The sequence below is a fragment of the Loxodonta africana genome, chromosome 15 (genome assembly GCF_030014295.1).
Source record: "Loxodonta africana isolate mLoxAfr1 chromosome 15, mLoxAfr1.hap2, whole genome shotgun sequence".
Classification (NCBI taxonomy): Eukaryota; Metazoa; Chordata; class Mammalia; order Proboscidea; family Elephantidae; genus Loxodonta; species Loxodonta africana.
In genome coordinates, this window is record NC_087356.1 from 42,480,624 (window position 1) to 42,493,191 (window position 12,568).

A 12,568-nucleotide genomic window follows, 5' to 3' on the forward strand; every position below is an offset into this window, starting at 1 on the left:
AAGGAGCATTCTGGCTGTACTTCTTCCAAGAGAAATTTGTTCATTCTTCTGGCAGCCCATGGTATATTCCGTCCCCAACACCATAATTCAAATGCGTCAATTCTTCCTCCTTATTCCTTATTCTTCCTTATTTACGGTTGAGCTTTCACATGCATATGAGGTGATTGAAAACACGTTGCTTGGGTTAGGTACACGTTAGTCCTTAAAGTGACATCTTTGCTTTTTAACACTTTTAAGAGATCTTTTGCAGCAGATTTGCCCAATGTAATGTGTCATTTGATTTCTTGACTGCTGCTTCCATGGCTGTTGATTGTGGATCCCAGTAAAATGAAATCCTGGACAACTTCACTTTTCTCCATTTATCGTGATGTTGCTTATGGTCCAGTTGTGAGGATTTTTGTTTTCTTTATGTTGAGGTGTAATCCATGCTGAAGGCTATAGTCTCTGATCTTCATCAGTAAGTGCTTCACGTCCTCTTCACTTTCAGCAAGCAAGGTTGTGTCATCTGTATATCACAGGTTGTTAATGAGTCTTTCTCCAATCCTGATGCCTTGTTCTTCTTCATATAGTCCAGCTTCTCAGATTATTTGCTCAGCATACGGTAAGTATGGTGAAAGGATGCAACTTTAATGCACATCTTTCTTGACTTTTAACCACGTAGTATTTTCTTGTTCTGTTTGAATGTTGGTCTAAGTACACCTTCCTCATGAGCACAATTAAGTGTTCTGGAATTTCCATTCTTTGCAATGTTATCCATAATTCGTTATGATCCTCACGGCTGAATGCCTTTGCATAGTCAATAAAACACAGGTAAACATCTACCTGGTATTCTCTGCTTTCAGCCAGGATCCATCTGACATCAGCAATGATATCCCTGGTTCCACATCCTCTTCTGAATCGGGCTTGAATTTCTGGCAGTTCCCTGTCCATGTACTGCTGCAACTGCTTTTGAATGATCTTCAGCAAAATTTTACTCATGTGATATTAATTATATTGTTCAATAATTTCCCCATTCTGTTGGATCATTTTTCTTTGGAATGGCTATGAATATGGATCTCTTCCAGTCAGTTAGCCAGATAGCTACCTTTCAAATTTCTTGGCATAGACAAGCGAGTATCTCCCGTGCTGCACTGGTTTGTTGAAACATATCAGCTGGTATTCCATCAATTCCTGGAGCCTTGTTTTTCACCAGTGCCTTCAGTGCAGCTTCGACCTCTTCCTTCAGTACCATCAGTTCTTGATCATATGCTATCTGCTGAAATGGCTGAACGTGAACCAGTTCTTTTTAATACAGTGACTATGTATTCCTTCCATCTGCTTTTGATGTTTCCTAAGTTGTTCAGTGTTTTCCCTGTGGAATCCCTCAATATTGCAACTCGAGCCTTGAATTTTGTCTTCAGTTCTTTCAGCTTGAGAAATGCCAAGCATGTTCTTCTCTTTTGGTTCTCTATCTCCAAGTCTTTGCACATTTCATTATACTACTTTACTTTGTCTTCTTGAGCCACCCTTTGAAATCTTCTGTTCAGTTCTTTTACTTCATCATTTCTTCCTTTTGCTTTAGTTACTCTACATTTAAGAACAAGTTTCAGAGTCTCTTCTGATATCCGTTTTGGTCTTTTCTTTCTTCCCTGTCTTTTTAAGGACCTCTTGCTTTCTCCATGTATGATGTCCTTGATGTCATTCCACCACTCATCTGGTCTTTGGTCATTAGTGTTCAATGTGTCGAATCTATTCTTGAGACGGTCTCTAAATTCAGGTGGGATATATTCAAGGTTGTACTTTGGCTCTTGTGAACTTGTTCTAATTTTCTTCAACTTTAACTTGAACTTTCATATGAGCAGTTGATGATCTCTTCCACAGTCGGCCCCTGGCCTTGTTCTGACTGTTGATATTGAGCTTTTCCATCGTCTCTTCCCACAGATGTAGTCGATTTGATTCCTGTGTATTCCATCTGGTGAAGTCCATGTGTATAGTTGCTGTTTATATTGCTGAAAAAAGGTATTTGCAGTGAAGAAGTCGTTGGTCTTGCAAAATTCTATCATGCGATCTCCGGCATCGTTTCTAACACCAAGGCCGTATTTTCCAACTATTATTCCTTCTTCTTTGTTTCCAACTTTCACATTCCAATTGCCAGTAATTATCAATGCATCTTGAATGCATGTTTTATGAATTTCAGACTGCAGGAATTGGCAAAAATCTTCAATTTCTTCATCTTGGCCTTAGTGGTTGGTGTGTGAATTTGAATAATAGTCGTATTCCTTGTAGGCATAGGGAAATTATCCTATCGCTGACAGCACTGTACTCCAGGATAGATCTTGAAATGTTTCTTTTGAGGATGAATGCGATGCCATTCCTCTTCAATTTGTCACTCCTGGCATAGCAGACCCCATATGATTATCTGAATCAAAATGGCCAGTATCAGTCCATTTCAGGTCACTAATGCCTAGGATATTGATCTTTATGTATTTCACTTCATTTCTGATGACTTCCAATTTTCCTAGATTCATACTTCATACACTCCATGTTCCAATTATTAATGAATGTTTGCAGCTGTGTCTTCTCATTTTGAGTTGTGCCACAACAGCGTATGAAAGTCCTGAAAGCTTGACTCTATCCATGTCATTAATGTCAACTCTACTTTGAGGAGGCAGCTCTTCCGCCATCATATTTTGAGTGTCTTCCAACCTGGGGGGCTCATCTTCTGGCACTATATCAGATAATGTTCCACTGCTATTTATAAGGCTTTCACCGGCCAATTTTTTCACAAGTAGACTGCTAGGTTCCTCTTCCTAGTCTGTGTTAGTCTGGAAGCTCCGCTGAAACCTGTCCATCAAGGGTGACGCTGCTGGTATCTGAAACACTGGTGGTAAAGCTTCCAGCATCATAGCAACACACAAGCCACCACAGTACAATAAACTGTGAGAATAGTAGGTAATGTTTATTAAGCATTATGGGCTCTGCATTGTGTGCAGTCTTCATGTACATGCTTTTGTAACTATTCTGTGGCAGCACTATGATCATCCCAGTTTTGCAGGTGAAAGAGCTGAAGCTCAAGGAAGTGAAACATCTGCCCTAGGTTCAAACAGTAAGTGGTGGAGCTGGAATTTTTAACGTTGGTTTGCTTGTCTCCAAAGCCTACATCTTGGATATAACTGATGCTAGGCATTGTTCTGTTTGTCGTGGCAGCCAAGAATATGTATGATGGTCACTCATTCCTTTGATATTTACTAAGCACCTAGAAGGGATGCAGATAAGACATGAATATAAATGACTACAACAGAATGCCACTGGACAACCAAGGAGAGAGGGATCAGAGAAGGCTTCATGGAGAGGATGGAATTTGACCTTGGCGGGTGGACAGAATTTTAAACAGGTGGAAAAAGGGGCAGAGAAATGACAATATAAACAAAGGCAGAGGCAGGAAACAGAACATTCTAGATATAGCAAGCAGAGTTGCTCACTCTAGAACAGCACAGAAGGTGGTGCTATGGGGTACAGTGCAAGAAGAGCTGGAAAGGTAAGGAGAGACAAGGCTGGAAGGTGGAGTCAGGGTCGGACTGTACAGGGCCTCAAACTGGAAGACAGGAGCAGCCAAGAGTCAACCACTTGGGTAGCTACTGCAACAGCCCAAGCTGGAAGGGAGAATGCAGAGGAAGAAGGCCCAGAAGGAGGGGAGGGATGTCAAACGGTCAGGACTTGAGAGTAAGAAGGTGAGGCATCAAAGATGACTGTGAGATTTGAAGTCTTGGTGCCTGTGGGGACAGTGATTTTATCATTATCAGCAAGAGGGGACACAGATGGAGGGGCAGATTTAGAGTCAGGGGAATGTTGCCTAGAGACAACAAGGAGAGAGGGAGGAGATGTTCAGCAGAGAATCAGAAATGCTGGACTTGAGCTTGGAGAGATGGGTCATGGGCAGAGAAACCAGTCTGGGAACCATGTGCATCAGGTGAGAGCGGACTGTGAGAGAAAGGATGAGATGGTCGTGGGAAGCAGGAGGGCTGCAGGGGCCCCAGGGAAATCCCAGACTACAGGAGGGCATGAGGGAAGGGAGGAGGGGGAATGAGCATGAGAGGAGTCAGAGAGGTGAAGGTGAAAGAGAAGGTGCTGTGCCACCACAACCTAGAAACAGCCTTCCTGCTCATATGTGATTCTCAAACTACTTTCTCTGACCTTCTAGGTTCGACCAGGTTCTTCTCTGAGGTCTGGCAGGCAGGCTCCTCTCTTTCCACTTGGACCCTTGATATATCTGGTGACATATAATCTCCAGAGACAAACATGGAACAGAGAGGGGGCAAGGAACATCAGACCAGCAACTCAGTGTGAGTTCTAGCCCTTCCTCTTCAGCTGACTTGTGATGTTGGGTCTTTTGTTTGTTTTAATCCACCTAAGCAGCTCCCAAGTGGAGTGAGGTGAGGTCACATTCCAGGTAGGAACATTGGGAGAACAAGAATCCAGAATTATGGGGCATTGAATGACAAAACCATGCTGCCTGAAAGTCTTGCTTGATTCTGCTTACGCATGTTTTGAAAAGCTAAACTTGGGTATAAGCTGCTTTGCTTGGGAGACAAGAGGGTAAAGAATACTTCTAGACCTTTTCAGCAGGCTGTCTATGACAGTTTGGATAATTTTGGTGTATAAAAGTGGTTGCTGTGGTGAATTCTAAATATCAAATGTATGGCGCACGGTTTTCAGCTGAAACAGAAGAAAGAAGGCTAACTTGATACAGGCTTCTCAGAGTCCCTGGCCACTTATTCAGCAGACGACAAGGATGGGAAGCTGGGAAGTAAGATACATGGGCCCGGAGGGGACAGTCATTTTCTCTTCTTCCTTAGAAATATCCTGTAGGCATTAGGTGAGACAGGAAGGCTTCATAAAAAGAAGACCAGCACCTCTCCTCTGATTAATAGTAAACAGGTAGTTTTTTGCTAGAAAGAAAAAAACCAAGGTGAGTACAACCGATTCTAGTCTGGTCTGAAGCCCCAAATCACTGGGCTTATGAATGTCCCAGAAGGAGCTTCTGATTCCAAAAACAAAGTTTCATGGAGGTTTGGAAGTTGCACTTTATTTAAGCAAGAGGCTTAGCTAAGCAGTTGTGGATAAAAAATAGGAGGGAGAGGAATATTTGTTTAAACTGTGTATGTGGAACTGTTTCACAGAGTTGTTTGTTGTTTGTTTGTTATTAAGGCAAGTGGAAAAGCGTGATAATTTATCTTGGCTGTGCCCTAGTGGGCACTCACCTTAATTGTAGGCAAAGGGCCTGACTTCCGTCTGGCAAGCCAGGAAACAGGAGGTCACGGTGAGAAAGCAGAGCAACCAGGGGAGTAGATGAAGCACTGGGAGCTATGGCGTAGGTGCTGCTATAAGGTTGACTTCCATCTCCCTGTTTTCCTGGTGAACCTCAGATACAGAAGCACCCAGGAGCTAAGTGGGTCAGAGAGGGGTGCTGTCAAAACCAGAGCAGATGTAGGGGAGGGGTGAACACAAAGCAAAGAGAAGCAAAGAGGTTTAACAGAGGTGGGCAGCATTGCTCAAGGAATGGTCTATGATGATGAAAATGTTTCGTATCTACACCAGCCACCAGAGGTTACTGAGAGCTTGAAAGGAGGGTAGTAAGAGTGAGGAACTGAATTTAAAATTTACTTCATTTAAATTTCAATACTCACATGTGGCAAGTAGTTACCATACTCAACAGAGCAGGCCTGGAGGAATCAAAAAGATTTATTCTTCAGATCAATCAAAAGGTTTAATGAATAGCTAAGAGGGCAAAGGAAACCCTGGTGGTGTAGTGGTTAAGAGCTACTGCTGCTAACCAAGAGGTTGGCAGTTTGAATCCACCAGGTGCTCCTTGAAAACTCTATGGGGCAGGTCTACTCTGTCCTATAGGGCTGCTACGAGTAGGAATCGACTCGATGGCAATGGGTTTGGTTTTTTATGGTTTTGAAGGTGGCAAAATACTAAGCAACTAGGAACTGTTTGTTTTTGCTTTGTTTTAAAGCAAGAAACAAAGGAAAAGGAGACAGAACCCCCTCAACTCAAGAAGCTAACGAGCTAATAGGGAAAGAATAGATTCAAGGGGGAAAAACCACACAACATATCTGAAAACCATCAGGGCGGGGCGGGGGGCAAAGTCCCTAATTCACAGAAGGCACGCTTTACTTAGAGCCACTTTCTTAAACAGGTGACTTTAATTACAGTACTGGTACCATTAGAACTGTTCTAGGGACAGAATCTCTAGGGGAACTCAACATCAGTTTTCAAGTCATGAGACAAGTAAAAAGCAAGGCTGGTTTACCAGGTCTGACAACTGGGCAGATGGAATAGACCTAGGATATGGTTCAACCATCAAGGGGCGCAGGGTGACTGGATACACCTCACAGTTTTAAAAACTTCTGTTCAACTGGGTTTTCTCACTGTGGTTTCTCTTTCAAGTGAGCAGGTGTTTTGCTTAATAAATGCATTTCTAGGGCATTATTTTTAAAAATAGAGAGATTTTCAATTCTAATCTTAAAAAGACCTGAGTTCATTTTTCCCTCTGGGTGAAATTAACGGGCTAGGAAACAGCTAATATCCAGCAGCAGAGCCAGCCAGGAACAAGGGCACTTACTTAGACAGAAGGTGCTAAAGAAGCGTGTTCTCAGGAAGTAGAAAGGACAGTTTTCACAGACTTTTTTTTAGGGACACTTAGATGGTGCTAGAGAGGCGTGTTCTCAGGAAGGAGAAAGGGTAGTTTTCACAGACTAGGGACACTTAGATGGTGCTAGAGAAGCGTGTTCTCAGGAAGGAGAAAGGGCAGTTTTCACAGACTAGAACACTTACTTAGACAGAAAGTGCTAGAGAAGAGTGTTCTCAGGAAGGAGGGTATTTTCTGAGAGGTAGGAGACAGGCAAGGTCCAGGAGATTTAAAATGCAGCCATAAGTAGGGTTACCACAGGATTTTCAAAGGCTGGTTTTTCAGAGTTAGATTGTCAGGTCTTTCTTCCAAGGTGCCTCTGGGTGGACTCTAATCTCAACCTTTTGGTTAGCAGCTGAGCGTGTTAACTGTTTGCACCATCCAGGGATGCCCAAAGCAGTTGCTGTTGACCATGAGTCACCATCAACTCAACGGAAATTGGTTTTCATAAGTAGGGTGACCATGAGGTCAGTTTGCTCAAGACAGACCCAGTTTGGAGCCCTGGTGGCTCAGTGGTTAAGAGCTCAGCTGCTAACCAAAAGGTTGGCAGTTCGAATCTACTAGCCGCTCCTTAGAAACCCTATGGAGCAGTTCTACCTAATTCTATAGGGTTGCTATAAGTCAGAATCAACTTGACATCAATGGTTTTTTTTTTTTTTTGGTCCTGCCATAGTTATTATAGCACTCTTTCCATTGTCTGATGTGTCCTGGTTTAGACAATAAATTATATGGCCCCTAGCCATGGGTGGCTTGGCAGGATGTCTTTTTTGCAGGCACTTGCTCTGAGGTAATCAACAAGGCAGCTAAGAGCTCAGCTGGGGACAAAGGACTATACTAGGCATTCACAAGCAAAGGGCTACAAAAGAGGTGCAGGGTTCTGTATGCCTACCATAGTACTGCCTGGCTGGCACTAAGTCTGAGGGACAGAGACATGGCCACACACACTGCTTTCCTCATTCTCCAGGTTAATGCTTCTAAGGGGGATAACCTGCATCCCAGGACAATTAAAGAAGTTGACTGTTTTAACTCTAATCACTGTGCCCTTATAGGCCCTTGGGCAGGGACCCTTGAGGAGCCGGCTATTTAAAAGTCATCTGGGAAACTTGTTGAAAATAGAGATGCATGGGCCCGTTGCCTGAGGTTCTGATTCAGCACGTCTGAGAATCTATTAAAAAACAAAGCTTCCCAGGTGGTTTGGACATGAAATCCGGATTTTGACCCTCTGGTGAGCCATCAGCCTTTGACCCTTGGCTGGAGCACTCTACTGTTTCCGTGGAAACCACTGACCTACACCTCAGCCAGGCTGGATTTTACCCTTTTTTTTTTTTAGTATACATCTAGCTGTTTCAAAAATAGAGGGCATTATTTTTAAAAGAGAAGATGTGTTTTCTCTCTCAAGATATTTCTATTTAGAGAGGAAAAGCAAAGCCACCACAAGGGAGAACATTTTATCCTCTGCAACCAAATCCAGCAGAAAGCTGGCGTCCCTCACTGCTTCCGTCAGTCTGAAAAGAACTTATGAGCAGTTATTTCATGAGGCAAGTGTCAGACTGCCTGGAGCTTCCTTCGGGTTTTAGTTGTTGTTTGGTGCCTGGCTGGAGAAGTCGCGGGCATACGGGCTCCCCAGTGGTCAGTGGGGCAGTCGGTGACTGGCTAGGAATCACAGGCCAAGATGGGATCAAGACTCTGGAGGCTCCAGCTTGAAGCAGACCTGGAAAAGGATGGCCCTGCAGAAGTTACCATCAGAATGAATTTCCACACACACAGCGGAGTGGCCGGGTGTCCCACATTGAGCCGTCTTGATAAATACACCCCATTCATACTCTACAACTGAATTGTGACTTCAGGGTAGAGAAGCCAAGGAAATGGGGTGGGGGAAAGGGGCTGAGAGAGGAGTTTTGTAGCTTTATGTTGCAAGACAGGCCTGATGGGTTTAGAATTTAGAGATTAGAGTTCTTTTTTCTTCTGGCTTAAAAAGAAAAGTGTAAAGTGGTTCCATCCCAAACAGAAGACTCTTAGAATTCACTGCTCTTTGTAAATCTCCTTGGGGATACCAAAGTAGATTTTTCCTGCAAAGATAATCACTAGGATCCGTCACTTACCAGCAACTATTACACTTAGGTGGACAGGGACTCTCCAGATACCAGGTGGACAGAGAAGCAAAACCCTTCAGTATGATTCTGGGTTATAGAAGGAGCTGGTCCTGGACCGAAACAGGAACCATTCCCTTCTTGTTCTCCCTCCTTCTCTCCTAGCCTCTGTCTGCAGAACTTCTTGACTTCAGGTGGAAGGTGCTTTTCATGCAACCACTCAGCCCTATGTGGTGAGTCCTTCTCCCAGAAATGCTCCTAACATACTTCTTGGTTCAAGGCACAGAAAACCCAGCTCAAGTTCCTTGGCCCAGCTGACTCTCTGCACCCTGCATTCTGCCATCCCTTCAAAGCCCACGAAGCACCAAGATTTGTGTTAATCAGCCTCTTCCAAGTCATTTCACAGCTCTACCACCTCTATCCCCAAGCCTTCACATCACCATCCATGACTGGTGGCTTCTCTTTGCTAATACAACTCACCTCCCAACCATTGAGCCTTCCCAAACACTAGCCTAACTGCCTTTCCTCCACCCCAGCCAACCGTAGATCCCTAGACCACATTTGGACTTGGGGGAAAGGACTGTCACCAAGGCATGCTAGGGCAACCATTGGGTTTACTCTGAGAGTAAATGTCTGACTGATTTGTGTTTTGAGGACTGGGTACATAATGAGAACGTGATACAAGGACAAGGAAGGAGAGTGTGAGGTGAGAAGAAGCTAGGAAGGAACATGGAGGGCTGCAAATGGCTGGATGGAAAAGTGAAGGAAGTCATGCCCAGATCATGATATTCCACAAGTGCAGTGTTTATTTCAGACCTCCTTCATCTCAGGTACATCTGCTATGCACATCATTGTCCTCCATGCTTGGACCACTCAACTTACCCTGGGGCCCCAGGCTCCGTCCTTGTCTGCTGGGCCCTGTGAGCTTGGGATTCACTCACTCACTATGGCAGTCTCTCTACCATTTTGAGTTTATGTGACTCTCCAGGGCCTGGGAAACTGCAGAGAAGAGCTGTCTCCCTTTCTCCCCTTCCTTCTTCATTCCTCTCTCTCCTAGGCTTAAGCTCCAAGTAATTTAGAGACTCTTAACCTGGGAGTCACAGGTAACCTTCAGGGGCTCTGGAACCTCTTAAAATCACACACATTGTTTCTGTGCTTATCCAAGGTTCTGGGGACAAACTCTGCCATTTTTTGTTTTCCATCAGATTTTCAAAGGGAGCTCAAAAAAAGATGAGGAATCACTGATTGGTCCCTAGCCTCCACAGGGTGAACTGCTATGGGTCAAGAAGAGCCAACCAGAGGGACTGAGATGCTTATGTAGCCATGGTGGTCAGGGCCCGGCACAGTACCTTGGAAGCAGCCATCACCGCCGCCGTGGCTGCCACATTCAAGCCCCGCTTCCCAAAGTGCACAAGGGCATCGTAACTTCGGTCTTTTGCTTGGACCAGGCAGTCATCAATCTCCTGACAAAGAAGCAAAGAGGCACACTGAGTTGGAAGGTTCAAATAAATCTCTGTTGTCTCTCCCTTCTCCTGAGCTCTGGGCTTAGAGCTTGCCTCACCACTGATTCTCACCAGGACTGGAAAGTCCTAGATACTCTGAGTGTGTGTGGAGGTAGGAGGAGGAGAAACAGAGGAGACACCAAACCAAAATAGTTTCTGTCAAGTCAGTTTCAGTTCATGGTGACCCCATGTGTGAGCGTAGAACTGTGCTCCATAGGGTTTTCAGTGACTAATTTTTCAGAAGTTGATCACCAGGCTTTTCAGTTAGCAGCCAATTGTATTAACTCTTTGCACCACTCAGGGACTCCAGAGGAGATGCAGGGTATTGGAAGAGGGATTTTTTATACAAAACAAAACAAAGCTAATGACTTGCTGACTCAGGTAGCTTTTCTCCAAGCAATATTCTAGGATTGTTCTAAAGCCTCTAATCTTCCAGAGAGATTGTAGAGGGTCCTAGATGTGGACCATCCTGCCGTTCTGTAACAGCCTCTATAGAACACAGAAAGAACTTCAGGTGGGAAGGATGCTAAGAATTGAGTGTCTAACCTTGATATGTCACTAACTGGCTGGCAGACCTTGGAATGTATTTAGCCTATCCATGCACAATTTCAGAGTCCTGGTGGTGCAGTGGTTAAGAGCTCAGCTGCTAACCAAAATGTTGGCACAGTGGCAGTTATACTCTGTACCATAGAGCGGCTATGAGCTGGAATTGACTCAATGGCAACAAGTTTGGCTTTAGTTTATGCACAATTTCATCTTATGAAAAATGAGGATTATGATTGTAACGTACTCTGGAGTACTATGAAGTTTAAATGAGATTCATTCCAGTAGAGTATCTAACAGAGTGGCTGGTTTCCATAAATGATAACCATTGGTATCTTCCTCATTTCAAGGGGCTTGGGGCCCTTGGATCTCTAAAACTCTGTTATCCCCTAGCTATTTCATTCTGTATCCCAGCATATCACTATGCACGTCAATGGGAGAGATTAGAAAGCAGAAAGAAATGGGACTTATTTTTGTTGATAAGGGAGGTCATTGTACAGGTATTAAAATGAAAGCAGAAACCAGAACTCATCCAGCACCATACAACCAGGTGAAGATGTGGTGGAAAAACAGGGTGGAGGTCTCCAAAGTAAAATATTGGTTTAGTTCAAATTTGGATCAACTGGTTTATTCAATTTTTTGTTCTGGGTCGTTTGTTGGTGGTGGTGGTAGTGTATGCAAATAGCTGCTTTGGACTTACAGTAGCTCATTTCAGAGTTCAGTAAGATAATGACATTTGGCCTCAGTCTTGTTTGAAGTTCAGCACGTTAGTGCACTTCCTGTGCTTTGAGGGCTGCAGAGGGAGTTAGTCATCTCCCTGCTCAATTCCCTGTTTAAGCTTCCCCAGGAAAACACAGCAGTAAGTCCTCTAATTGTGACCCCTGACTGACTTGAGAAGTGATTCTTGGCAGCTCTTGAGAGCCAGACACTTCACTTCAATGAAAATTACACTGGCGGCTTCATGGTCAGCCCAACGTTCGGGAAAGGGAAGAAGTGCAGGGATTTAATAACAGATTCAGACAGAGCTCTCCATGCCTCAAAGTCCACCCTTCTGAGATGGGAGGTGCCGTGGTCCTAGCTCCTAAAGCAGCTTCAAAACGCCTACAGTAGCCTGCTCATTCAATTGATATGTTCCCCAAAGCCTTCCCGTAGAAGCCCAAATTATTCAACTTTTAGGAACAATAAAAATTAATATATCAAGACACTCATAGTGCTCCTATTTTATGTTAGAGAGTCCTACCTATCAGTTTAGAGAGTAATACAACACAGTTAACAAATTATTCAATGTTCGACTCTTTTGATCCAATAATCCCACTCTTGAGAATTTATTCTAAAAGAATAAGTCAAAAGAAGGAACTAAACTCCATGCTAGCAGTAGGGGGACAGTTTCATCATTGTAGATCTTTATGAAGACCAAGCAGCAATGGATTATGTACAAACATGTTTCAGATCTCAGCACACAAATATTGTATCTATGCTAAGTTTTAAAAAGTCTATTATTTTTTAAAATGGTCTGTGTAAAAGTTTAAATAGTCTATGTAAAAAATCTTATCTGCAAAAGCACAGGGGCTTCCAGCATAAAAAAAGGAAGGCAATTCAGTTGAGGGGGTTGAATTGAGAGTGAAGTTTTTATTTTGTTTCAATTCACGGAAATGTTTTGCAATAAATAAGACAAATAACATCTTTCAGAGAATTTCACCACTATTTCTAAACATATCAGAAAAATATTCTAAAAAAAAAAAAATAAGACTAGAAGGAAC

At 43.5% G+C, this 12,568-nt stretch overlaps 1 protein-coding gene across 1 annotated transcript in view; it reads right to left on the reverse strand.

The window, feature by feature from the left end:
- REEP1 (receptor accessory protein 1) overlaps positions 1-12,568 on the reverse strand; it is a 125,535-nt gene that overhangs the window by 26,336 nt on the left and 86,631 nt on the right. Inside the window, exon 5 of the mRNA XM_064268812.1 lies at positions 10,113-10,226. Within this exon, the coding sequence (XP_064124882.1) occupies positions 10,113-10,226 (114 nt within the window). The remainder of the gene's footprint in view (positions 1-10,112; positions 10,227-12,568) is intronic.